Genomic DNA, 27,574 nt, shown 5'->3' on the forward strand with positions numbered 1-27,574 from the left:
GCTAATTTGCTCCTTTAGCACAAAAAAACCCTACCCCTGATTGCATCTCTCTTCTCCTCCTGGAGCTGCACGCAGCTCTCCAGCAGTTGCAACCTGCCCACTGGAAGGGGGAAAAACAACCAACAAACTGAAATCCCCAAACATCAATTTGCTGGGAACATGCAAACGGCAAAGCTGTGTGCCTGGGACTGGCCTGCGTGGGGACAGCCAGCAGGGAAGCTCCGGAGTGCGTGGGCCTGGCTGGCAACTCACAGGGCTCTCCTTCAGCAGGCAGCTCGGGCACAGGAGGGAGCTCTGCCAGGGGGAAAGCCTGGTTCAGGGAAAAGCTATGGGGGGAAGTGAAGTGAGGAGAAATAAAATCAGGAGGAGGAAAAGCTAAATCAGGAGGGAGAAAAAAAATCCCTAAGTCAGGAGAGGAAAAAAATAACACAAATGGGGGGAACAAAACAGGGAGAAGAAAATCATCTTAAGAGGGAAGGGGAAAAAGAGGCTCCCAACTCAAAGGGGAAGGGGGGAAAGTGGGGAAGGAAAAAAGAAAAAAGGGAGGAAGAAAACCTAAGTGAGGAGAAAAAGAAATCAAATGAGGAGCAAAACCTGAGCTCCTGCATCTGGGCTGTGCTGTCCTCCACACAAAGCAGGGCGCTGGGGCTGGGGCTTCCCTTCCCGTGCAGGAGCTCTGGCAGTCACCTGTGCTCTGGGGGGAGCTCTGAGCCATGCCAGGTCCCTCCGTGGGCTGCTGAGGCAGGCAGCCAGGTGGAATACCTGCTTGGGAGGGCAGAGCTGCCCTGGAGCAGCAGCAGGGGCTGGCAGCAGCACTCAGATTCCATCGAGGGCAGAGTAATTGCTGCTCGATGGAACTCAGACTGCCTTGGGCCCCGGCTGAAGCTCCTCACCCTCCATGGCCTCGGCTGAAGCTCCTCACCCTCCATGGTCCCGGCTGAAGCTCCTCACCCTCCACGGCCCCGGCTGAAGCTCCTCACCCTCCACGGCCCCGGCTGAAGCTCCTCACCCTCCACGGCCCCGGCTGAAGCCACCAAGAGGCTTGTGCCAGAACCCACCCAAAGTGTGCCAGAGCAAGCCTGGCAGCCCCCAGCTCCTGTGGCACAGGAGAGCTGCCAGCTGGTAAGCACCTCCACAGCCCTGTTCAGGCTAAATGCCACCAGAACACAGGCACAGGGAAAGCCCACAGGTCAAGGTCTTCCCTAGCAGGAATTGCCTTTCTGTGCCTCAACAGCCCTGAACACACTGCAAGTCCTAAGTGCACCTCTAAGTGCAAGGTCTAAGCACACCTATGGTTGCCTTCAGACACCTGAGAGGGTTGCCAACTGCCTTCAGATTGGGATTCTAAGTGCACCTCTAAGTGCCAAGTCCAAGTGCACCTATGGTTGCCTTCAGACACCTAACAGGTTTGCTAACTGCCTTCAGATTGGGATTCTAAGTGCACCTATGGTTACCTTAAGACACCTAAGAGGAGAAGGTTGCTAACTGCCTTCAGATTGGGATTCTAAGTGCAAGGTCTAAATGCACCTATGGTTACCTTAAGACACCTCAGAGGGTTGCTAACTGCCTTCAGGTTGGGATCCCAGCTCTAGCAAGGCAAAGCCAAGGCACCACAAAGCCACAGGGACTACTTTGTGTGTATCCTACTTTTTCTACACCAAACTAAACATTTCCTGGCTATATAAAGTAGCAAAAAACCCCAACCCCCTCCCCCCCCCCCCCTCAAAAACTAACCCCAAAAAGCAGGATGCTTAGAAAAAGTCAAGGTTGAGGTTTTGTTGTTTGGTTTTAACCCTCCCCACACACACCCCAGAAGACAAAATATATAATCTATTAGTGTATAAAAGTGTTTATGTGACCATTTTGTTGCTGTTATTGCAAAGGATGTTAAATGTGTGTGTGTCCCCCCCCCAAAAGAACAGCTTAGAGAGCAAGGATCAGCACTTTCCAGCTGCTAAAAAGACACAACACACAAAAAAAATCAGTTAAATATATAAAAGTATCTTTACAAACAACAAAATAATAATAACAGGCATAGAGAGAAGCATTCTTTGGAGTTGGTTTATGATGGTCTTGTAAAAAAACAATCACCTAAGGGTTTCTTTCATGCAGTAATCTGAAACAAGGGGAAAAAAACCACAAAAGCTCCCTCCCCACACCCCCACCCCCAAAAAATTTCCTATTCCCTGGTTTAGAAAGAGTTGAAAATTGACTTTTTTTTTCCCCCCTCTTATCTTTTTCCTCTTCCTTTTAAAAATAAAAGCAGTGCTATTCCCTCAGTGTTGCTGTTAAAAAGGAGACCCAAACCACCCCCACCCCAGAGAGGGTCTGGGAGAGCAGTGCAATGGTTCTGGAGGTGCAGGTTGCACAGACAAGCAGCTGGAGGGTTCAATCCAGCAGCAAAGGGTTGGGTTTCCACACAGCTTTTCTTGACCAAGAGTCATGAAGAGAGGTTTTACTTTTCAGGGAAACAACCCCCCCACCCCCAGAGGATAAAATCCCTCTACACAGTCACTGCATACTGGGATTTAAGGCAAATGTTGTCTTTGAAAAGGCCACTTGAGCTTCCTTCACTTCCAACTCGTTCCCAGCAAGGCTCTGAGTGTGGAGTCCTGCACCACTGCAATCACTGCACTGCTGCTCCTCAGCCTCCAGCAGCTGGCCCCCAGCTAGGGCACTCCTGCTGGTGTGCACTTTGCTCAGGCCAGCACAGAGGGTTGGGGTTCTTCTTTGTGTCAGTAAGGATCACCAGACCTACACAAAGCAAAGGCTACACAAAAGCTACCCAAAAGAAAGCCACTTGCAAGGCCACCACAGCAACTCTGCTGGTGATGGCAGGGGGCATCCTGACAGCAAGCCTGACCTCAGGGCAGAGGCAGGCTGCCCATTTCCTTGGCAGTGGAGGTTTCACCTCACCCAGCTCTTCAAGACACAACTGAAGGCTACCTCTGGGCTGTCAGCTTCCTGCTAGAGTGCTCCAGCCTGGAGCCAAACTCCCCTGCTGTCTGAGGCCATTCCTAACTGAAGACTGCTCTGAGCTGTCAGCTCCCTGCTAGAGTGCTCAAACTTCAAGCTCTAGAGTCAAACTGCCCTGGTGTTTGAGCCACTACCAACTGAAGGCTACCTCTGGGCTGTCAGCTTCCTGCTAGAGTGCTCAAACTTCCCTGTCTGAGATCATTCCCAACTGAAGTCCAACTCTGAACTGTCAGCTCCCTGCTAGAGCTCTCAGACTTCAAGCCTGGAGTCAGACTTCCCTGCTCTTTGAGGCCATTCCTGCTGTTGGAGGTCATTCCCAACTACAGACCAGCTCTGAGCTGTCAGCTCCCTGCTAGGGCTCTCCAGCTCCTCTGCTGTCTGAGCTCACTCAGCTCCAACTTTCACACCTGAGGTCATTCTCAGCCCTTGCTGCTGTTCCAAGCCCCAGAGGAATTTGCTTCCAGAGCCCTGCCACAGCTTTTGCAAATGGCTCTTTTGGATGCTAAGTTCCCTTTTCTAAGTCACCAGGACAGATGAGCAGGTACAGTCCAGCTGTGGCAGAGGGGGATGACAACTGGGGATACATCTGGAGGGGGCTGGGGGGGAGGTGGTGGAAAAAGCAATAAACTCCAAAATACATAAATATTCCTTGTACCATAGAGCAAGACAATGTCCTCAACCCCACTCAGAGCCCAAACCTTTGCCAGGTGAAGAATCCAGAGTCAGCCCCAGGGCAGTATGAAGCTAACTGCACAGCTCAGAACTCCCTCTGAAAGGAGACAAGGACAAAAACCACCACAAAGCAAACTCCCCCCCCAGCCCCAGCCAGGACCCAAACCCCCAGGGGCTGTCACTTGCAAACCTTAGGTGATGACTGTACCTGGTCTGTCCACCAGTGCTGTGAATAACTGCAACTTCATGCAAGAAAGACAAAAACAAAAACCCCAACCCAAACCTGCTACTTTTAGATGAAACCCAGAGCCACAGCAGGGAGCAGTCTGTTAGAAGCGGCGTTAGGGGACAGGGCGAGAAGTCAGCTCCCTCCTGCCAGGGCTGCTCTACTTGGTGAGTCTCTTGGCTACATCACTGTAAGCTATTTCAATCTCTTTGTCTCCAGGACAGGTGTTGGTGAACTCATCCCTGCTGTAAGCATTGGTCAGGTATCTCCAGATGCCTTTCATCTCCTTGGGGATCTCGAAGTTGCGATATTTTTTGGCCACCACCTGGGAGAAAATGAACAAAGCTACGAATTAAAAGAGCAGATGAGGATGTTCCAAACCTTCAGCTTCAGCTCTTTGGGGTTTTGGGGTTTTCCATTTTGCATCTCCCTGTCACAGATTCATGGAATGAATCTTCCCTTAGTTTGGAAGGGATCTTGAAGATTTCCTCCTCTGGAGGCTTTCAAAGCCTGTCTGGATGTGTTCTTTTGTGACCTGAGCTAGACTGGATGGTCCTGCCCTGGCAGGGGGGTTGGACTCAATGAGCATTTTGGGTCTCTTCCAACCCCTGACATCTGTGAGCAGTCAGTTCCCAACCCCACTGCCATGGTTTGCAGATGGCACCAGGCTGTGTGGCACAGTCGACTTGTAGAGGGCAGGGATCCATCCAGAGGGTCCTGGACAGGCTGCAGAGGTGTGCCCAGGCCAACCTCATGGCATTCAACAAGGCCAAGTGGAAGGTCCTGCACCTGGGTGGGTGCAATCCCAAGCACAGCTCCAGGCTGGGTGGAGAATGGCTGAGAGCAGCCCTGAGGAACAGGCCCTGGGGGTCTGGGCTGATGCAAAGCTCCACAAAGCTCCACAGGAGCCTGCAGGGTGAGTGCAGCCCAGACACAACCCTGTGCTGGGCTGCAGCAAGAGCAGTGTGGGCACAGGGCAAGGGAGGGGATTCTGCCCCTTGGCTCTGCTCTCCTCAGACCCCACCTGCAGTCCTGGGGGCAGTTCTGGAGCCCCCAGCACAAGCAGGACATGGAAGTGTTGGAGGCAGTGCAGAGGAGGCCACCAAGATGCTGAGAGGGCTGCAGCAGCAGGCTGCTCACCTTTCTGCTGCTCTCCTCACCACAGTAACTGCTGCTGCACCCAGGCAGAAACTAAGCCTGTGGCTCCATCTGCAGTACAAACTGGCACAGCTCACTGGGGCCACAGAGGCACAGCTGTGCCCTGCTCAGCACCAGGCAGCCCACACCTGCACTGCTGGGGCAGCTCTGTGCCACTCACTCTGGGCACAACACAGCTGGGAAAGGGTCTGGAGAAGGGGGCTGGGGAGCTGGGGGTGTGCAGCCTGGAGAAGGCTCCAGGGAGACCTCAGAACTGCCTGCTAGTATCTGAAGGGGCTCCAAGCAGGCTGCAGAGGGACAGCAGCAGGGACAATGGCTTGAAATGAGAGCAGAGCAGATGGAGATTGGCTGTGAGGAACAAGTCCTGCAGCAGGAGGCTGCTGGAACACTGCAGCAGGTTGCCCTGGGAGGTAGCTGAGATCCTATGCCTGGAGATGCTCAAGGTGAATCTGGACAGGGCTGTGGGCAACCTGCTCTAGTGAGGATGTCCCTGCTGAGTGCAGGGCTCAGACTGGATGCCCTTTGGAGATCCCTTCCAAGCCAAACCATAGCAGGGTTACAGGATGGACTTGGCCATCCTGAGGGGCTGTTCCTGCCTGGATGTTTCTGTGATCCTGTGACTCACTCACTGGGACTCCAGAGCAGCACAGATCACTGAATCAGGTTGGAAGAGAGCTCCAAGCTCCTCCAGCCCAACCTAGCACCCAGCCCTGCCCAACCAACCAGCCCATGGCACTAAGTGCCCCAGCCAGGCTTGGCTTCAGCACCTCCCTGGGCAGTCCCTTTTGCCCTCCATCCCCCCAGGCCTGCAGGTGCCTACCTTGACAATGTGCAGCTTGGGCAGCAGGTTGCAGTCCGCTAATGTCATCTCGTTGCCGTCCAGGAACTTGCGTGTGGAGACTGGGATGTCCTCCAGGCTGTTCTCGTCGATCTCGTCCGGCAGGGGGCAGTCCAGGTACTCGTCCAGCTTCTGCAGGGTCTTCAGGAGGCCACGCTCCAAGGCTGCAGCAGAGGAGCAGTTTTAAGAGCAATACAGGGGACACAGAAAGGCAAAGTGCAGCCTCAGCAGTCTGCTGTGCACACCAAGCTGTGTGGTGCAGCAGCCAGGCTGGAGGGCAGGGATCCAGCCAGAGGCACCTGGGCAGGCTGCAGAGGTGGGCACAGGCCAACCTCAGGAGGTTCAACAAGACCAAGTGCAGTGTCCTGCAGCTGGGTCGAGGCAATGCCAAGCACCAATCCAGGCTGGGCAGTGAGTGGCTGGAGAGCAGCCCCGAGGAGAGGACTTGGGGGTGCTGCTGGAGCAGAAGCTCAGCAGCAGCCAGCAGTGTGCACTTGCAGCCTGGAGGGCCAAGCAGAGCCTGGGCTGCAGCAGAAGTGTGGCCAGCAGGGCCAGGGAGGTTTCTTCTCCTCTGCTCCACTCTGCTGGAGTGCATCCAGAGCAGGGTCAGGAGGATGCTCAGGGGCTGCAGCAGCTCTGCTGTGAGCACAGACTGAAAGAGTTGGGGCTGTGCAGGCTGGAGCAGAGGAGGCTCCCAGGGGACCTTCTTGTGGCCTTCCAGGATCTGAAGGGGGCTACAAAAAAGCTGGGGAGGGACTTTTCAGGCTGTCAGGGAGTGATAGGACTGGGGGGAATGGAGCAAAGGTGGAGGTGGGGAGAGTCAGCCTGGGGGTGAGGAGGAAGTTGTTGAGCAGGAGAGTGGTGAGAGGCTGGAATGGGTTGCCCAGGGAGGTGGTTGAGGCCCCATGGCTGGAGGTGTTTGGGGCCAGGCTGGCTGAGGCTGTGGGCAGCCTGCTCTAGGGTAGGGTGTCCCTGGCCATGGCAGGGGGGTTGGAACTGGCTGCTCCTTGTGGTCCCTTCCAGCCCTGGGGGATTCTATGGACTGCAAAGCAAAGCAGCACTCAAACCCACCCCACTGCACCCCCACACCACACCAAAGCCTGCAGAGTTGTGAAGCTTTGGGCAGTTGTTTTTTCCCCTGGCAACACCACAGCTGAAGCTGCCTTTGTGGTCCCAAACAAGCCTGAAACTGGGACTAAAAGCCCTTCTAGGTAGCACTCAGATGCAGGCTACCTCCCAGCTGCTGGATACCTGAGCCCACACTCCTTTGAGACTGGCCACAAGGGTTTATCTGGGGGTCAGTGGCTTATGGCTGTTTCCTAAGAGTAGCCCTGAACTGGCTTCAACTAAGCCGAGTGAAGCTGTGCTGTGGCTCCTGCAGGCTGAGCTGGCAGCTGCTTCGCTGCCACATGCTCAGCTGCCAGCCCCGGAGCAGGCCTGTGGAGAACAGCAGCAGAGGGCAGCACACCCCAGCAGATGCTGTGCCTGCTGCTCAGCCCTTACTAACGCTTGCAAACACTGTGCAGTGCAGCGCAGGAGCTGCCCGAGCAGCAGCTCAGCCCGAGCCAGAAACCTGCACCTGCAGCCCACAGCCTGCCCCAGCCAGGGCTGAGCCCCAGCAGCTCCTGCCCCTCTGCTGAGCCCACACTGCAGTGCTGGGGGCAGCTCTGGAGTCCTCAGCACAGGAGGGACATGGAACTCTTAGAGCAGGTCCAAAGATGGTCAGGGGCTGCAGAAGCTCTGCTATGAGGGCAGGCTGAAGGAGCTGGGGGTGTGCAGCCTGGAGAGGAGAAGGCTCCAAGGAGACCTCAGAGCAGCCTGGCAGTAGCTGAAGGGGCTCCAAGCAGGCTGCAGAGGGACTGCTCCCAGAGGCCTGCAGGGACAGGAGGAGGGCAATGGTTTGAAATGGGAGCAGAGCAGAATGAGATTGGCTGTTAGGAACAAGTTCTGCAGCAGGAGGCTGCTGGAACACTGCAGCAGGTTGCCCTGGGAGGTAGCTGTGGCCTAATCCCTGGAGATATTCAAGATGAGGCTGAACAAGGCTCTGAGCAACCTGCTCTGGTGAGGATGTCCCTGCTGAGTGCAGAGGCTTGGACTGGGAGAGCTTTGGGGGGTCCCTTCCAACCCAAGCATCCAATGAGAACTGAAGTCCTCTTTGGAGCATTGGAGCCTTCGACCACAGACTTTAAGCCACGACTTTAACAAAGGAGACTCCCTCAGGTGCTCAGCAGCAGAGAGAGGGGAAGCTGCCCTGCAGGAGCCCAGGCAGAGCCCCCAGGCCCCCTACCTTCATTAGCTTCTGGCCGAGAGTTCTTGATGAAAGCAGAGAACTTGGCGAAGATGTCCATGCCAGCAGTGTTGGACTCGGGGTGCTTTGGTGAGAGCTTCAGGTACCTGCAGGCAGAAGCAGAAAGGAGCAGCCCTGGAGCAGGCTGAGCAGGGAGAGGCTCAGCAGCCTTTGCCTAGCACAAACCTGAACCTTGACCAGTTCCTGCACTCTCAGGTGGGACGTGGAGGATTTGCTGCTTGGGTCTAGTGTCACACTCCCACTTCAACCCAAGTTCCCAGACCAAAGCCCTTCCAGAGGAACAGCAAAGCACTCTTTGTTGTTTGCTCAATCTGGCTCAGGGGCACAGGAGCAGGCTGCCTGACTCCAGCACAGCAGCCAAGGAGCAGACCAGAGCTCTGCAGACAACAACATCCTTAGGGCCCAACCAGGTAACAAACTGAGTAACTGCTGAGTGCATTCATGGAACCACTGAGGCTGGCAGAGACCTCCAAGATCCTAGAGTCTGGTCACTGACCTAACCTCTGCTCACTGCAGCTTTGTTTCCATTCCAATCAGCATCAGCACCTCCAAACCATCGTGGACTCCAAAGCTGTTACCAAGAGGAGGACACAGAACTGCTGGAGTGAGTCCAGAGGAGGCCACAAAGAGGACCCAAGGGCTGCAGCAGCTCTGCTGTGAGGACAGGCTGGGGGTGTGCAGCCTGGAGAAGACTCCAGGGGGACCTTAGAGCTGCCTGAAGGGACCCTGCAGGAGGGTGTCTAGAGCCAGGCCACAGGGGAATGGTTTGAAGCTTAGGCTGGGGATTAGGAAAGGGTTCTCCAACATGGGAATGGTCTGCCCAGGGCAGTGCTGGAGTCACCCTCCCTGGAGGTGTTCCTGTGGTGCTCAGGGACATGGCTCAGTGGTGACCCTGCAGTGCTGGGCTGAGATGATCTTGGACATCTCTTCCAAACTCTGATGCTGCCCAAGCAGCCCCTCTGAGCTGCATGCCCCTGGACACAGCAGAGTGGCCTTCCCCTGGCACCAGGCAGCCACTGAGTTGGAGAAGAGCAGGAAGGATCAGAGGACAAAAATAAGCCCCAACAGAAAAAACAGTCTCAAGCTCTGGGTGAGGAGAGGTGCAAAGGGCAACAGCTGCAAGCTGTCTGCAGTGTCTCACTCAGGGTGAGAGTCTTAACTGGTGGAGAACTCCCCCTGTGAGAACAACCCAAGGTGACAAAAGCTCCTTTGGACACTTACTTGGGTGGAGCCAAAACATCCTCCAGGAACTCTTCAATCTTGTTCACGTCTGTCCTCACCTCCCCGTTGTAGGTGATGAAGGGTGGGTGAGTGCCTGGAGCCAGGTTCTGGAGGTCTGCTGGTTTCCTAGGGTGAGACACGACCCAAAAGTCAGCATGGGACAGCCACAAGCACTGCCTGAGGGGTTCACAGCCTTGCAGCTCTAGGAAGCTCTCAGGTGTTTCTTGTTCCTCCTTCCAGAGAGGTCACACTTGGGACTGACCTTTGTGTCAGCCCAGAATCATGCAGTGCTCTGGGTTGGAAGAGACCTGAAAGACCATCCAGTTCCAGCCCCCTGCCATGGGCAGGGACACCTTACACCAGTCCAGGCTGCTCGAGGCCTCATCCAACCTTGCTTTGGTCAGCTCCAGGCTTGCAGCCTCCACAGCTCCTCTGGGCAGCCTGCCCCAGAATTTCACCACTCTCACAGGGAAGAACTTCTCCTAATGTCTCACCTCAGTCCAGCTTCTTCCACTCTGAAACCATCACCTCTCATCCTCTCACTCCATGCCTTTGTCAGAAGTCCTTTTCCAGCTCTCCTGAACCCACTTCAAATCCTGGAAGCTGCCCTAAGGTCTCCCTGGAGCCTTCTCCAGACTGAACCACCCCAACTCTTCCAGCCTGGCCCCACAGCAGAGGTCTTTCAGCCTTCCCCATCATTGCTGTGGCCTCCTCTAGACCCACATCCTGGTACTGGGGGCTCCAGAGCTGGCTCCAGCAGAGCAGAGGGCAGAGACCCCTCCCTTGCCCTGCTCCCCAGGCTTCCTCCCATGCCCTTTTGACAAACCTCCCAACCATCCCTTCCAACTCCTTCACCCTGCTGCTTCCTCCTCCTAGCCCAGGGGGCTCTGCCTGCAGGCACCACAGCACCACTGCCTCTCCTTCCAGGACCTGCTGCAGTTTATATATAGCCTAAGCTGTGATCACTCTAATCCTGCCCCCCCCCACCACTCTGCTGAGAAGCAGCAACCCTGAGCCAGGGCAGGCTGAGTTTATGTGCAGACACAAACTGCTGCCAGACAGACTGACAGAGATCTAAGCATCACCTCTGAAAACCTGGGCACAGGCTGGGGACAGTGAGACCCTGGGCACAGGCTGCCCAGGGAGGTTGTGGAGCACAGAAGCACCCAATGTGATCTTTGAGGGCTCGGACTGGATGATCCCCAGAGGTCCAACTGCCCCATGCTGGGACCCTGAGGCAGGACTGTGCAGTGCCACTGCTGCCAAGCTGCCCAGAGCACAGGCTGCAGGATGTCCCCCAGCTCTTGCTAGCCTTGGGCAGGGTGAGGAACAACAAACACCACCTGAGCCAGCAGAGAGGCTGCCAAGACAAAGCTGCCCCTTCCTTGCTGTTTGAACAAAGCCAGGCTGGGCTGTGACCCTTGGACTGGGTTTGGGCTTTACACAGCCTGACCTCTCTGAGCCAGCTTCAGGCATCCAGCAACTGGATCCACAGCTCAGGAAAGCCTCCTGAGTGTGTGGGAGGAGGAGTCCAGCTCAGGAACAAACACCCAGGATGCTTGCAGGGAGAACACTGAGGCTCTGGTACCTAAGCAGAGCTCTCAAGTTGCTCCTGGAGAAGCCTCCCATGCAGAATGAAGAACCTCTGCCAGAATTCCAGCTCCTGCTGAACCTTTTAAGCAGGACAAACAGCAACAGCCTGGAGGACTAAGTGTGCTCAGGGCCATTTATGCAAGACAGGTGGAGAAAACTGAATCCCATGCCTGAAAATATCCCAGAATCATTCAGGTTGGAACAGGTCTTCAGGATCATTAACCCCACCAGGCCATGTAGGAGTTGGGAAGGGACCTCTAGAGCTCATCCATTCCAATCCCCCTGCCAGAGCAGAGTGCCCAGGGCAGGGCACACAGGAACACATCCAGATGGGGTTGGAAAGCCTCCAGAGGAGGCTCCACAGCCTCTCTGGGCAGCCTGCTCCAGGGCTCTGCACCCTCACACCAAAGAAGCTTCTCCTCCTGTCGAGGTGGAACCTTCTGGGCTCCAGCTTGCAGCTGCTGTTCCTTGTCCTGCCACTGGGCACCACCAAACTGAGCCTGGCACCTTCCCCCTGACCCCCACCCTCAGATACCAACAGGCACTGATCAGATCCCCTCTCAGCCTCCTCTTCTCCAGACTAAGCAGCCCCAGGGCTCTCAGCCTATCTTCACAGCAGAGCTGTGCCAGTCCCTTCCTCATCCTCTCAGCCTCCTTTGGACTCTCTCCAGCAGATTCCTGCCTCTCTGGCACTGGAGAGCCCCAAATTGGGCAGAGAATTCCAGGTGTGGTCTCAGCAGGGCAGAGCAGAGTGGGAGGAGAACCTCCCAAGCCCCACATCTGCAGAGCTTTTCTAGACATGCAGAGGTGGTGACTCAACCACTCTGAACCCCTCCTGCTTTCAGCCAGGTGAGAAAAGTCTTCTTAAGACAAGAATTTAACCCTTCTCAGGCCCAGATTTTCCAGCAGCTTCTCCCTCCCACTTGCCACCACCCTCTGACTTTGAGGGTTTCAAGCCTGCCCTGGGCTGTGCTTTAAGTAGCTTTAACACTTCATTCAAATACAGCTTTGGAACCTCACTACAATTGCAGGAAGTCCTGGTGGCTCCCTTCCAGTTTTGCCTGTTGGCTGAGATAAAATTCCTCCAGAGGAATGTTCTTCTAAAAACAAACACAGGCCAAGACCCACCAGAGCTGCAGCAACACCAGCAAAGGGGAGAGGATTGGGCTGCACAAACAGCCCAGGCTGAGGAACTGACCCAAAAGCAGCCTGCAGAAGCAGCTGAGTGCATCCCAAGGACCCCAAGAGCATTTTCTTAACCTCTTCTGGCCATGCCAAGGACCCCAAGAGCATTTTCTTAACCCCTTTTGGCTATGCCAAGGACCCCAAGAGCACTTTCTTAACCCCTTTTGGCTGTGCCAAGGACCCCAAGAGCACTTTCTTAACCTCTTTTGGCCAAGCCAAGGACCCCAAGAGCATTTTCTTAACCTCTTTTGGCCATGCCAAGGACCCCAAGAGCACTTTCTTAACCCCTTTTGGCCATCCCAACTCAGACCCACTTGGGTCTTTCACCCAAAAAGCCAAGCAGAGACTCAAACCCCACAGCCAAAAGCCCAAACAGGAGGCAGGGTTTGACTTCCAGTTTGCTGCTCCTGGCAACAAATCCTGGTTCAACCACAGCCAAACCACAGCCTTTGGAGCTGGAGCACACAGGAATAAGCCTTAAAAGGCTGAAGAGCACAACTGCCCCTGAGAGCCAAGGGAGGAGGCAATTAAAAGTGTTAGAGTAAAAGTAGACTTCAGAGAGAGAGAGAGAACTGACAGCAAAAAATGGCAGGAGGGAAAGCAAAACCTCCCCCAAAACCAACACAACAAAACCCAAGGGGAACAACACAAAAAAGCCAAATAAAAACCCCAAACCACCAAAAAACAAAGCAGGGGAAAAGAAACCAACACCAAAACCCAAGACAAAAACACAGCAGAAGACAAGGGGGGGGGGGGGGGGAAGAAACCCACAAAAAAATAGGGGGGCAAAAAAATCAACCCCCCCAAAACTCAAGCAAAAAACAATCCCCCCAAGAAACAAGGAAATAAAAACCACCACCAGAAAACAAGGAAATAAAAACCACCACCAAGAAACAAATGAAAAAACAGGCCCAAAAGAGCCCCAAAAAGAAGCCCCAAAAAGCTCCAAGCCCAAAAACAGCCCCAAAAAGACCCAAGCCCAAAAACAGCCCCAAAAAGACCCAAGCCCCCAAAAGATCTAAGCCCAAAAGAGCCCCAAAAAGCTCCAAGCCCAAAAACAGCCCCAAAAAGAAGCCCAAAAAAGCTCCAAGCCCAAAAACAGCCCCAAAAAGCTCCAAGCCCCCAAAAGATCTAAGCCCAAAAGAGCCCCAAAAAGCTCCAAGCCAAAAACAAGCTCCAAAAAGCTCCAAGCCCAAAAAGAGCCCCAGAAATCCAAGCATAAAGCACCCCAAAAGCCTGAACCCAGCAGCAGAAGTGTCCCAGAGCTGCCCAAAGCCCAGGCCTGGAGCAGGTTCAGCACTCAGGAGGTTCCAAGGCCACCCAGAAGGCATCGCTGAGCCTCCAGAGCCTCTCCCAGCCCCTGGGACCAGAGAGACTCAGAAGCAATCCCCCCTGGCTGCTCTGCTGGCCCTGAGCTCTCTCTTGGGTGCTTCTGAGGACAGATTCTCTCTGCCAGCTCAGGAGGTGACATTTGGGAAGCCCAGAGGAAGGTCTCAGTGCAGTGCTCCTGGCTTGGCACACCCCAAGGCATTTCTTACCTCTTCAGGTCCACTGTTGTGACACTGAACACGACTCCCTTCAGCCACAGGATCATGAAGAGCCTCTGTGAGAAGGGACAGTTCCCTATGCTCTCCCCATCGCTGCCAGCCTGCAGGAGAGAGCAGAGCAGAGTCACACATCTGGCAGGGCTGGAAGGGACCTCAGGGATCAGCCACGGGCAGGGACACCTTGTGCTAGATCAGGCTGCTCAGAGCCACATCCAGCCTGGCCTTAAAGACTTCCATGCCTGAGGCTTCCACCACCTCCCTGGGCAACCTGTGCCAGTGTCTCACCACCCTGATGGTGAAGAACTTCTTCCTGGCATCAGGAGGTAGTGCTGGGCCAGCCACAGGCACTGCAAGAGCTTCAAATGAAGAGAGGCTCAGGATCAAGTCACAGAAGTTACTGCCTGTGCAGCCCTCACATCACTGACACTGCCCCCAGCTCTGCTGTCCCCAGCACAAAGAGGGCTCAGAGCTGCTGGAGTGAGCCCAGAGGAGGCCACAAAGATGAGCCAAGGGCTGCAGCAGCTCTGCTGTGAGCACAGGCTGAGGGAACTGGAGGGGTGCAGCCTGCAGAGGAGAAGGCTCCAGGAGACCTCAGAGCTGCTGCCAGTGCCTGAAGGGATCCTGCAGGAAGGCTGCAGAGGGACTTCTGCTGAGGGTGTCTGAGGCAGGCCAAGGGGGAATGGTTTGGAGCTGAGGCAGAGCAGGGCTGGAGCTGAGGAGGAAGAGGCAGGATCCCCTCTCTCTATCTCTGGCAATACTGCTTTGGATGCAGCCCAGGCTGGCACTGACCTTCTGAGCTACAAGTGCCCATCACTGGCTCCCATCCAGCTTCTCCCCCACCAGCACCCCAACATCCTGCAGGGCTGTTCTCAACCTCCTCATCCCCCAGCCTGGGCTGGCATTTAGGGCTGCCCCAACCCAAGGGACAATCCTCCCAGCCTAAACCACTCCATGCTCTGTGCCAAGACAGTCTGCCAGCTCTGGAGCACTTCTCAGAGGACTGGATCTGGTCACAAGATCCAAGGTTTCCTGTCTCCAGCTGCAGCCCAGTAAAGGCTCAGCTCCTGCAGCTCAGCCACACGTCACTGCCAGGGCAATCATGAGATGGATGCCATCACTGGGGGCCTGGGCTGCCTTACTCTCACTCTGTATTGAGCTTTGTTGTGGTAGGACAAAGACTTATTGATAAGTTGCCTATGGAGAAGTGCCTTTGGGATGTGACTTTAGTGCAGTGAAGCCTGGATGCACTCACAGCTATGTCTTGCCTCACAACACCTGCAAGGCAATGAAGAGTCCTAATCCTTGCTTGCAGCTGGCTTGCTGGAGCACTGCAGCAGTGGACTGGAAGATCCCAGAATCCCAGCAGGGTGGGGGCTGGAAATCATCCCAATCCAACCCTCCTGAGCAGCACAAAAAGCTCAAATGCATTCCAGCTTCAATGCCAACTTGTACCCAACCTTCTCCCCCAGCACAAGTGCCACCTTCCAGCTGAGCAAACACCCAGCAGCAGCTGCTTGTGTTGAAGGCAGGCAGGAGGGTGCCTGCAGCACCTGGAAGGGTTAAAGCTCACTCACCCCCAGTGCCTCCAGCAGAACCTGAAGCACTTCAGAAGCTGCAGCTGAACTTTGTGTCTACATTCAAGCATTTGTCCCACTCCTGCTCCAGAAAGCCTCTGCTTATTCCGAGCACACACTGGGGGAGGAATGCACTCAGAATGCCAAGAAACTTCTGGCTTCAGTGCTCTGGAGCCAAAGGAATTCTGCTATGCAACTGCTTGCCCAAGAGGCCCTTTTGCTGCCCTCCCAGAACGGCTCAGAGCTCCTCTGCTCCAAGCTCCCCAGCGTGGGCAGGGGCACCTCTTGGCTAGGCTCATCCAGCCTGGCCCGGGGGGAAGCAGCCACAGCCTCCCTGGGCAGCCTGGGCCAGAGTCTCCCCACCCTGCTCAGAATCAGGAGGAACAAACCAACCACCAAACCCCCTTGACAGTGGGAAGCAATTTCACCCTGGTGCCAGCAGAGCAGAGGGGCAGAACCACTCTCTCCATCTGCTGCCCACATTACTTCTGCTGCAGCCAGGATGGCACTGGCCACAAACCAGCTAAGCCAGCACCAACCCTGGTCCAGCACAGCCCAGCAGGTCTGCTCCTTCCTCCCCCCAGAGCCACCAAGGAGGCTGCTCAAGCTCTGGATGCCTGAGAAGCACTGCAGCAGCATCTGCTGGCTTTAATCATTAGCCAGGGAGAGCTGCTCTCAGCACAGCCAGGTGAAAGGGGCACCAAGAGAGGCCTGGAAACCACCTGCTACACAGCACCCCAGGAGCAGACAGCCACAGCCAGGCTGAGGTGTCCCCCATGGCCCCAGCTGAAGAGCCTGGAGCACCTCCTCAGAAGAAAGAAAAATCCACAGACAAAGAGGATGAAAGGTTTTAAATCTTGCCCCAGGGTGGCACTGCCAGGCTCAGAGCAGGCATTTGTGCTGACCTCATCTTCATGTCACAACCCACAGGCTGGTGAAGCTCTTCAACATCCAACATACTCCTCAAGCTGGGGTCTGAGTGCTCCTCACAGCTGCCACATGCATGGACCAAGTCTGGCTTCTCTGAAAGGTTTCCTTGGCAGAGGAGAAACTTTTGCTCACTTCAGGTCAGCCTCTCGCAGAGAGGGGCAGGAGCCCAGGTGAGTCTGAAGAGAACTTCAGGCTTTTGAGCCTCATAGCCAACAGGGCTGCTTGAGCAGGGGGGTTGGACTGGATGACCTCCAGAGGTCCCTTCCAAGCCTCCCTCCCCCCTCTGGGATTCAGCAGATGTGGAGGCTGCACCAGTTACAGGTGGTGCAGAGATGGCAGAGCACTGGGAGCTGCTGTGGCTCTGCTGCTCCTGTCACCTCCCTGACAACAGTCACCCTGAGCCCAAAAGTGCTGGGGAGGCTCTGGGGAAGCTCTGTGGGTGATGAGGGTGGAGGGCAAAGCTCCACAGCAAAAGCAGGCTGGGGTGGTGGAGGCTTCCTAGCAGCGCCTGGGCCGATGCTGGCAGCACACAACAGGAGGCCCAAAGGGGAGGCTGAAGTCACAGCAGGGCAGAGGTGCTGACCTTGGAGGTGCTGAGAAGGATGCTGGATGTTGTGTTCAGAGCCTTGTGAAGGTTGGGAAGAATGGCAGGAGCTGGCTTGCTTGGCACAGAGGTTCAGTGGTGTGCAGGAATCTTCTTAGTGGCTTTGCCTGGCTCTCAGCCTGCAGCTCTGGGGACTTTTTGCCTGAGGTCAGCAGTAAGTCAGCAGGAGAAGTTTCAAAGCACATTGGGCAGCTTAGAACCACAGAACCAAGCAGGCTGGAAGAGAGCTCCAAGCTCCTCCAGCCCAACCTAGCACCCAGCCCTGGCCAAGCAACCAGCCCATGGCACTAAGTGCCCCAGCCAGGCTTGGCTGCAACACCTCCAGCCACAGCCACTCCACCACTCTGCCCCTCAGCTGGACTCTTTGCATGTCTTGAACTGAGGAGCCCAGAGCAGGCCACACTCCAGGGCAGGCTAGAGGGGGAGGAGAACCTCCCTCACCCTGCTGGCCACACTCTCAGCAGAGCCCAGGAGCCCTCTGGCCCCAGCAGGGCAGTGCTGGCTCGGGATGAATCTCTTGTCCAAGCTCCTGCAAACCCCCAAAGCCTTTCACAAGAGGCACTGCCCGGGGATGTGGCTGTCCCAGCAGGGACAGGAATGTTTGCCAGCTCCTTCAAGCAGCCTCTTCAGCCCTTCTCTTGCTGATAAGCTCCCCCCATGGCAGCCACATGACTGTGGCAGCCACTGACTGTCCTGGGGTGATGCTGTTTTGGACTCTGGTGCTCTCCCTAACTCACTAAGCAGCAGCCCTGTGCACTGCACAGAGCCACAGTGTCAGGAGGGATCTCAAAAGATCACCTCCCTGCCAGGGCAGGGACCCAGGAGGGGTTGGAAAGTCTGCAGAGGAGGAGACTCCACAGCCTCTCTGTGCAGCCTGCTCCAGGGCTCTGCACCCTCACAGGGACAGTTTTTTCCCTGCTGCTCCCATGGCACCTCCTCTGCTCCAGCTTGCCCCCAGTGCCCCTTGTGCAGTCCATGGACACCCCTGAGCAGAGCCTGGCTCCTCCCTGCACATCTTCAGCACAGCACCGAGGGCAGCCTCAGGCTCCTTTGCTCCCAAACTCCCTCACCCCGTGGCAGCCACACGACTCTGGCAGCAGAACCTTTAACAAAGTGACTCCCTTGTAGCAAACCCTGGGAAGCAAAGAGGGACAAACTCTGCTGGGGAACAGCTGGGCACATCCTGGCCATGTTCCTGCAGAAAAGGGGAACCTGGGCTAGAGCCAGAGCAGTGTGGGCAGCAGGAGAGGGGACTCTGCCCCTTGGCTCTGCTCAGACCTCACCTCCAGTCCTGCCTCCAGCTCTGCTGTCCCCAGCATAAAGAGGACCCAGAGCTGCTGGAGTGAGGCCAGAGTGTGCCACAAAGATGAGCCAAGGGCTGGAGCAGCTCTGCTGTGAGCACAGGCTGAGGGAACTGGGGGGTGCAGCCTGCAGAAGGCTCCAGGGGGACCTCAGAGCTGCTGCCAGTGCCTGAAGGGATTACAGAGTCACAGAAGCATCCAGACTGGAAGACCCTCAGGATCACCAAGTCCAACCTATAACCCTGCTCTGCAAGCTTCTCCTTCCTGCAGGAAGGCTGCACAGAGACTTGTCCTGAGGGTGTCTGAGACAGGACAAGGGGAATGGTTTGGAGCTGAGGCAGAGCAGGGCTGGAGCTGAGGGAGAAGTTCTGCAGCAGGAAGGTGGTGAAGAGTCTGGCACAGGCAGCCCAGGGAAGCTGTGGCTGCCTCCTGCCTGGGGGTGCTCAAGGCCAGGTTGGATGAGACCTTCCCCAGCTTGCCCAGGTCCTTCTGGATGTGATCCCATCCCTCCAGCACATCAGCAGCACCACTTAGCACAGCAGCTCCACTCTTCAGCAGCACTTCCCCAGCTGCACTCCACACCCCTTGGGAGATGGTATCCAGGCTCTCCAGCTGCAGATGGAACTTCCTCCTCAGGGACATGACTTGGGCTGTGCTGGAGCCTCAGGAGATAAGGCAATCTCACTAGGGCAGCTCAGACATCACTTGAGAAGGCAACACAAACTTCCTTCCACTGGCTTGGAGTTTGGTTTTGGACAAAACCAGCTAAAAATAAATAAAATATCCCCCCCCCCCCCCAAAAAAAAAAAACAACCCCAACCTATTTTCTTTGGTCCAGCCAAGCAGCTCTCCAAAGATCAGCTCATCACACTCCAGCCACAAGAGAGCCAAACCCCCTCTGAAGCTGCTCCAGTAGCTCTGAGTGATCTCATTAGCTCTGAGCACACCCAGCCATGACTTCACTCCTGGATTACAGGCCTATATTTAGTTTATACCTAATATGGCCATCCCAGTGGACAGAACCAAGTCATTTCCTTTCCTCCTGCAAAGTTCCTTGCCCTTTGTCTGGCCAACAATACAAGGAACGAGTCTGAACCCTCAGAGAACTCACACACAAAGGCATTGAGAACCAAGAGGAGCTTCAGCTCCTGCTTTGCACAGCAGCATAAACAAAACAGAGTGTCCAGAGCCTTAAAAAAAAACCCAACCCACTCAGGTTAGGCCATAAGTGAATCTCTGAGCTGGATTTAGAAACCTGACAAAGTTAAAACAGCTCTTAAAGAGCTACCTCTTGTTAAGGGGGAAAAAAACCAACCCACAGCATTCTAAATAAAAGCTTTAAAGCTCCTGAAGTGTAAAGCTTGACTTAAACTCCTGACTCCATCAAGAACTGGAGCACTGCATCCAGTCCTGGTGTGCCCAGAGCAGTAAGAGAGACATTGCAACTGCTGGAGCAGGTCCAGAGCAGGCTACAAAGGTAAGCAGAAGGCTGCAGAACTTACCCTGAGGGAGGCTGAGAGAGTTGGGGGTGTTCAAACTGGTGAAGAGAAGGCTCCAAGGAGGCCTTAGAGAAGTCTTCCAATGCCTGAAGAGGCTCCAGGAGTGCTGGAAAGGGACTTTGGACAAAGGTTGGGAGTGACAGGATGAAAGGGAATGGATTGAAACTGGAAGGGGTGAGAAGATTGAAACTGAAGAGGAGGGTGAGGGTGGCAAGACCCTGGGCACAGGCTGAGGGTGGTGAGACCCTGGCACAGGTTGCCCAGGGAGGTTGTGGAGCACAGAAGCACCCAATGTGATCTGGGTGCTTCTGTGCTCCACAACCTCCCTGGAGGTGCTCAGGACCAGGCTGGATGAGGCTTTGAGCAACCTGTGCTGGTGGAGGTGTCCCTGCCCATGGCAGCAGATTGGCACTGGATGAGCTTTAAAGTCCCTTCCAACCCATCCTATGACTCTCTGAACCTTATCACTCTGCTATGAAGAAGATGCCAGCAAAAAGAGTGTAGTTATCCACTGTAGTTCTTGTGGATTCTTAAGTGGCCTGGCCCAGCTCAGCCAGAGCTTGGAATGAGGCAAGCACTGGTGCTGGAAGGTCTCACTGAAAAGGGAGTCTCAAAACATTCATAGAGTGGTTTAGGTTGGAAGGGAGCTCAAACCTCAGCCAGTTCCAGCCCTGTGCCATAGGCAGGGACAGCTCCCACTAGAACAGGTTGCTCAAGGTCTCATCCAGCCTGGTCCTGAACACCTCCAGGGAGGTTGTGGAGCACAGAAGCACCCAATGTGATCAAAGATCACATTGGGTGCTTCTGTGCTCCACAACCTCCCTGGGAAACCTGTGCCAGGGTCTCACCACCCTCAACCTGTGCCAGTCTCTCACCACCCTCACTTCTTCCTAACATCCAGTTTCAGTCTCTCCTCTGCCACTTCAAACCCATTCCTCCTCCTCCTCTCATCACCAGACCTTGTCAATAGTCCCTCCCCAGCCTTCAGATCCTGGAAGGCCACTCTAAGGTCTCCTCCAAGCCTTCTCCAGGCTGCACAGCCCCAACTCAGCCTGTGCTCAGAGCAGAGCTGCTGCAGCCCTCTCAGCATCTTGGTGGCCTCCTCTGGACTGGCTCCAACACTTCCATGTCCTGTTTGGGCTGGGGGCTGCAGAGCTGCACCCAGGACTCACTACTCCAAGTGAGTCAATTCACACTGGTGAGCAAACAACAACAGCCCTGAGTTCTTCCCTCTCCTTTTTAAACCAAAGTACACTTTTAGAACTCAAACTTGCAACCTCAGGGGCCAAAAGTCCTCTTTCTAAAGCACACAGATTACTCTTTAGCTACAAGTTCCATCAATTTCCCCAACCAAATCCTTTCAACTGCAGATTTGTGTTGGAGGCAACAGCAGCCTCTGAAAGTCCACAAGTTCAGCTCCGGAGCCAACTGCTCCTGGGCTCAGCCAGCTCAGATGGGCAGGCAGACAGGGACACTCCTCACACACAGAACTCTCTTCCCTCACTGTTTCCTTCCACAAGATTAGGTCATGATCACCAGGCAGAGCCCAGACAGTGCCACTGAGTCACTGCAGGCTGCCAGGGTAACGATTACTGACTTCTTAGGATGCTAATAGTGGCACAGTGCTGCCCACTCGGGGATTAGCAGCCCCTCCCACCCACTCCCTCACACTGAAACTGCCTTTACACAACTGCTGCCCCTGCCTACATCTTGTTTCTCCTCCAGCAAGCACCTTGGTGCACAGGCAAGAGAGAGCTCACTTCAAGAGGACTCTCCTTCTCTTCAAGTATTTCCAGCGCCAGGACTCTGCTGCCCTGCTCCCTGCCGCAGGGAGCTCCTCTCTGCAGGGGCACACAGCAAAGCAGCAGGAGCCAGGCTGGGACCCCTCAGACCTTTGATGTGCATTTCCCCTGACTGCTCAGGTTGGAAGGGACCCCAGAGATCTGCTCCAAGCTCCCCACCTCAGCCAGGGACACCTCTCAGCTAGACCAGAGCTGGAGGCAGCGCTGGAGGTGAGCTCTGAGCAGAGCCAAAGGGCAGAATCCCCTCTCCTGCCCTGCTGCCCACACTCCTCTGGCTGCAGCCCAGCACACAGCTGCCTGCTGGGGAGCTGCTCAGCCACCAGCACCCTCCAAGTCTCCCTCTTCAGAGCTTCAGGACTGAGGTGTAAGCATTTTGGAATACCCTGTGCTTAGCTGACAGGCTCCAGAACCTTTTCTTTGCTCAGCAAACTCTGTTCCTTCACATTCTGCATGGCAGAGATGCACATCTGAAGCAGCAGCAAGCTCCTTGCCTCCTGGCTGGACAGCTTCTGGCCCCTTGGACGTGCACTGGATTGCTGAGGCAGAAGCAGTGCACCTGGGACACTGCTGTTTAAAAATGACCTCACAGGTAAAAGTTCACTTCTCCTCCTTGCAGAGCACTGGGAGCTGAGCTTCAGCACTGCTGGCAATCATTTTCCAGGGGATTACACAGATGAGTTAACTTTTCTTCAGTCAGAAATTGTTTCTGACTACACTTCAGCAGTCATGGGTTTAATCCCTGCCATCACAGTACCATCCTTCCCCTCCCCACTGGCTAACACCTAGGGAGCACAGTTAGGCTGCCAAGAGGACTTGGGTCTGCAGCTGCAAACGCCTGACACTTGTGTGCTTTCTGCCTCCTACCCCCACAGAATGCTCTGAGAACTGGCAGAGCTCCTGGATTCCCCCCACAGCCTGGGAAGCTGCTGCCTGGGAGCAGGCAGGCACCTGCAGGGCTGCTGGGGGGCATCTGCTGCATGCTGCACACCAGTGCTGAGTGCCACAGCAGCACTCCGTGGGCACAGGGCACCATGAAACCAAACCTGCCCTCTGCTCTCCCACGTCTCAGGCTGTGCACTGAAGGCTTGAAGGGGAAAGAGAAGCTTCTGTATCAGAGCAGGGATTGTGGAGCAACTTTAGGGCCTGGAAACTATGCAGAGGAGTCCATGAAGATTCAAGGGCTGCTATGAAGAGTGTGGGCAGCAGGGCAGGAGAAGGGACTCTGCCCCTTGGCTCTGCTCAGACCTCACCTTCAGTTCTGCCTCCAGCTCTGCTGTCCCCAGCATAAAGAGGACACAGAGCTGCTGGAGTGAGGCCAGAGGAGGCCACAAAGATGAGCCAGGGGCTGCAGCAGCTCTGCCGTGAGCACAGGCTGAGGGAGCTGGGGGATGCAGCCTGCAGAAGGCTCCAGGGTGACCTCGGAGCTGCCTAACGACAGCTGAAGAAGGGATCCTGCAGGAAGGCTGCAGAGGAACTTTTCCACCAGGGTGCCTAGAGAAAAGCAGAGCTGAAGCCAAACCCCACTGCAGTCAGCCAGCCCTGAGCAAGGCCCAAGGCTGCTGCTGCAGATGGAGATCCCTCCACACATCCCCTTCCTGCTGCAGGCTCCAACACCTCGCTGGGCAGAGCGGACCTGGCTCCCGGGAGGCAAACAGCTCAGCTGCCAGAGCTCTGCTGCTGCACATCTACAGGCAAGCAGAGCAGACACAGCTCCTGCTGCAAGCTCTGGGGAGGAGCACTTCCCAGTGGGGCAAGTAGGAAAGCTGACACCACAGGCCCCCTTTTTCTACAGGTGAACAGACAGCAAACCCCCACCTGATGTTGCCAACAGGTGCCCACTTCCACGATGCCACCTGAAAGCTGCCAGCACTCCAAGGGCTAAGGAATTGGCAGGGATTCAGAAGCTCCACAGCTGAGAGCAGCTCCCTTCATGGCTACCTACACCCTGCAACCCCTCTCTCCTGACAGCAGACTAAAGGCTGAATTTCTTGCTTGTGGAGTCGGTTGGGTTTTCTTCTCCTCCTCCCCAGCAAGGAACTTGTTGATGGCTCTGTCTTCACCTTGCTATTACAGGGATGCTGGAACCAGCTGCCCTCTGCAACACCAAAGGGTGAGCTCTGAGCAGCTCCCATCTCCTTTGTGCAGCCTTTTTGCCAGCTGTGCCCTGTAGTTCCCACAGAGGAGTGGTTCTTTTGGACCAGCTCAACCCAGCAGGTTCTACTGACAACAAAAATCCACACAGCAGTGACTTGGGGCAGCACCTCAAAGGGGCAACAGAAGAAAGCCAGGGAGGGGCTTCTGACAAGGGTCTGGAGTGATAGGATGAGAGAGAATGGATGGAAGAGGGAAGACTCAGACTGGAGATCAGGAAGAAATCCTTTACAGTGAGGGGGAGGAGAGACTGGCACAGGTTGCCCAGGGAGGCTGTGGATGTGCCCTCCCAGGAGGTGTTCCAGGGCAGGCTGGATGAGACCTTGAGCAACCTGTGCTGGTGGAGGTGTCCCTGCCCACGGCAGGGGGTTGGCACTGGATGAGCTTTGAAGATCTCTTCCAATCCATTCCAAAGTAAACGGCAGCTGTTACCAGTGCCCCACAGGAGCTCCTGTGTGCACCTTCAGCACAACAGAGGCTTCCCTGCTCTGAAACGCCACCAGGGCACAAAACCAGTCCTGCTCGACAATGGAAGTGGGCCTGCCCCCTTAATAAACCATGGGCAAAGCAAACAAAAAAGCCCAGAGACGTCACTAATTTCTCCTAATCAGCTCCACTGCTTTCTCCTAATCAGCTCTCAGAGGAAAGACCTGGTAAATATTTACACTGGGTTTAAGAGTGGCCGCAGGCAGCTCAGCACTTCCACAAAGAGCCTGCTGAAGCCACTCATTATACGAGACCAAAACCCAAATTATTCACCTCAGCTCCAGCACTCTGAACACATTTCCTCACCCGAGCATCCCAGCCCTGCCCGTGGCTGAGCACAGAGCTCTGCACGCCCAGGCTGCAGCAGGCTGATGGAGTCCCCCTCGGCTACATCACAGCAATTTGCTGCCGACCAACAGCCCTAAATACCTGTCCACACCTGAAGGCTCTCCACGTGTGAGCTCCTCCCAGGGCTGTGCTCATCTTATTCTGCTACTGATCACAACTTCATAAGATTCAAACCCAGTCTGGGGGTGGGTTTTGGGTTGTTTTTTTTTGGGGGGGGAGCTGAGCAGAAAGCCAAAGAGTTTCTCCTGCTTCCCAGCTGCGTTTCATCTGGGTCTGGCTGCTGCAATCCTTTGTACACAGGTCACAGTCACCACCCTTCAGCCCCAGGTGCCTGCCAGAGGTCTTCTTGGTCAAGAAGTCTGCCTGGAGAGTCTGGCTGCCCAACAACGCACAGGTCATCCACTCTCCCCCCCCCAAAACACCCTTCAGCTGCATGCTTGCAATTCTGCCTGATCCTATGATTGGCCAGGGCTGGGTGCTAGGTTGGGCTGGATGAGCTTGGAGGTCTCTTCCAACCTGGCTGATTCTATCCATTCAGCAAGGTGAGGCTCTCCAGACTGCACCCACAGCCAGCCTCTGCTTTTGCTTTCCTCTCTTCTCCCCATTTATAGAAGGAGGAGGTAAAAAAAGGACTAAGATCAACATCTACTGCTCCCCTGGACAGCTATCTTGGGGGGGGTTATTCCATAACCACAGAGCCCCTGCTTGCTTTTGCACTAAGAGCTAACTCCAACGAGGCAGGCAGCAAAGGGGAGGGCTATCAGCTTTGGAGAAATCCACTGATAACACCGAACGACCTCAATAAAAAGTGAGGGCCAGGAGGCAACACCCAGAGCAAACAACGATTTTGGGGCTGCCTGCTGGGGATGTGTGTGTGGATTTCGCAGGGAAATAAGCCCTGTGCCTGGAGATCATGAAGGCAGGCAGCAAACCTGAACTCTGTCCCCAAGGCTTGCAGCAGTGATTCACAACCCTGGGAGAAAAAAAAAAAAGCTTCCTTGTGGGAGACACTGATTATCCCTGCTGAAATCCAGGCCAATAAAGGAGTTTTAGTGGAGAGGGACTAAAATATTCATAGAATCAGTCAGGATTGGAAGGGACCACAAGGATCAGCCCAGTTCCACCCCCTCAGGGACAGCCTACCCTAGAACAGGCTGCCCACAGCCTCAGCCAGCCTGGCCTTAAACCCCTCCAAGGATGGGACCTCAACCACCTCCCTGGGCAACCCCTTCCAGGCTCTCACCACTCTCATGCTCAACAACTTCCTCCTCATGTCCCCTTGTCCCCTCATTCCCTGCTTTCAGTCTCCTATTTTTAAGTGGTCCCAGTACTGACTTGACCAGAATCAACCTTTCTCCTAGATCATCATTCACCTTCTCCCTCCTGCATGAAGTACCTTTAAAGCTTATTCCCCCTGCCCTTCCATCCTTCTGCCACCAGCCCCTGCCTCTGATTTGTTTAAAGAGTTAAAAAAGAAGGCAAATTGGCCAATGAACTTTAGGGCAGATGAAGACAAAAGCTGGGATGTTATGTCGCAGAAGCACTGCCGTAAATAATTCAGAGCAATCTCAGAACTTCATTGCTGGGCTAATAAATTCTAACCCCTGCACTCAGAAGCTAAATATTCCGAGCAAAATCGAGTTTGGAATCCTGCCCTGCAAAGCTTTCCGAGTCTCTCTATCGCCTCTCAAAGCGACTAAAGCTTGAAACTGGGTGAAGAAAAGGAAATCAACATCTTCGGAGTGTCACTTAAGAGACAAAATCTCTACTTAGTAACTTCTTTGTTCCCCCTCCCCAGAAGCTCTGCCAAGCCTGGTGGAAACGTTCACGTCTGTGCCTTTTACCCTAAGAAAGGCCTTCAGATGAGGACATTCCACTCTATTTTTTCCACTTCATCTGATCTTGGAGGTCTTTTCCAGCCTTCAACGCTGAAGAACGAAATCAGCTAAACGCAGGGAGAACGCAAGCACTTCACACGCAGGTTTCTGTCGAAGTTTTAAGCCCGAGAAAATAAAAGACGAACGCCAGTGGGGGAGGAAGGATAAAAGCAAGATGCTGCATCACCAGAGCCCCGCAGGATGCACAATATTGCATCATACAAATGCAAAACATGTGGCGATACCATGGGGCATCTGTGCCAGATAAGGGCGGCACAGCACACGCTCCATCTGCCAGGTCGGAATAAAAAGCAGTGATAGGGTTAGGTCCTTGGGTTCAGACACAAAAGAAGGCTGAAGCGAGTGACAACTAACTCGGTGCTGGCCACTCCCGTCCTGTGCGCGCAAGGCAGAGCCGAGCCGCGATGGGGGAGCGCATTGTGGTGCTCGGAGCAAGTTTCTCCTCCCTGCCTCTGATGCCCACGGTCCTGCCGCGCACCAGCTGCAGCCTTCGCTCTCGGGAAAGAATCTTCCAGCAAAGGCAGGGGCAGGGCAGACTTCTTCTGAAGTGACTTATTCGCGGCTCGCACTGCCCCTGCCTCCGCCGGCGCAGCTCGGCTCAGCCGCGGCCCCCCGCACGCCTTCCGTCCCCTCCTCTCCGGGCCGCCCTCCCCTCCTCTCCCCCGCCGAAAAGCCCTTTTGTGTTCGGCCGCCCCGCACCGAGCGGCAGGGCGTCGCCGACAGCCGGGCCCGGAGCCGCCCTGAGGAGAGCCAGCCCCGCGCTCCCCGGTGCGGCGGGAGTCTGGGCGGGGGAAGCCTGGAAGGGTCTTCTCCCACAGTGCTGGGCCACGGCGGTAAGGGGCGCAGGGGGGTGCTGGAAGCGGCCGTGCCCCCTACCTCCCTCCCTCCTTCCTCCGGCACCGCCCCACGGCCCGAAGCGAGCCGCTAAGGGAAACTTGGAAGGCCCCCCGGGAGGGAGCGGGCGGGAAAACGGGGGTTGGGGGAGGGGGCGACCAACGGTCGGGGCGCGGCGCGCTCGGCGCCGAGACGGGACCGAACGGGACGGGAACGCCTGCCCCAAGAGCGCCTTACCTTAACGAAAAGCTCAATGACGGGCTCCTTGTCGCCCTCCTTCAGCCCGTTAACCGGCACGGACAGCGCCATGCTTCAGCCCCCGCTCGCCTCTGCCGCCGCTGCAGCCGGGACGGCGCCGCCGCTCCGCTCCCTTCGCCGCTCCCCGCCCGAGCGCGACTGCCGCGCGCCCCGCCCCGCCCGCTC

General features: G+C 55.5%; 1 protein-coding gene across 1 annotated transcript; it reads right to left on the reverse strand.

Annotated features, from left to right (window-relative positions):
- Window positions 1-1,981: 1,981 nt before the first annotated feature.
- CLIC4 (chloride intracellular channel 4) lies at window positions 1,982-27,535 on the reverse strand. Its single transcript, XM_064172570.1, has 6 exons — window positions 27,389-27,535; window positions 13,716-13,825; window positions 9,400-9,525; window positions 8,158-8,264; window positions 5,853-6,034; window positions 1,982-4,199 (listed from the first exon to the last, which is right to left on the reverse strand). The coding sequence occupies exons 1-6, from the start codon at window positions 27,458-27,460 to the stop codon at window positions 4,035-4,037; spliced, it is 762 nt and encodes a 253-aa protein (XP_064028640.1). The 5' UTR covers window positions 27,461-27,535; the 3' UTR covers window positions 1,982-4,034.
- Window positions 27,536-27,574: the final 39 nt, after the last annotated feature.

The sequence above is a fragment of the Pogoniulus pusillus genome, chromosome 37, assembly GCF_015220805.1.
Source record: "Pogoniulus pusillus isolate bPogPus1 chromosome 37, bPogPus1.pri, whole genome shotgun sequence".
Classification (NCBI taxonomy): domain Eukaryota; kingdom Metazoa; phylum Chordata; class Aves; order Piciformes; family Lybiidae; genus Pogoniulus; species Pogoniulus pusillus.

Excerpts from the sequence above, each read along its gene's own strand:
- CLIC4 (XM_064172570.1), bottom strand. The coding sequence starts at position 27,460 with ATGGCGCTGTCCGTGCCGGTTAACGGGCTGAAGGAGGGCGACAAGGAG. Across the intron at positions 9,526-13,715 it reads ACAACAGTGGACCTGAAGAG|GAAACCAGCAGACCTCCAGA; the intron begins GTAAGAAATGCC and ends GTCTCACCCTAG. Across the intron at positions 4,200-5,852 it reads CCAAGCTGCACATTGTCAAG|GTGGTGGCCAAAAAATATCG; the intron begins GTAGGCACCTGC and ends ATTTTCTCCCAG.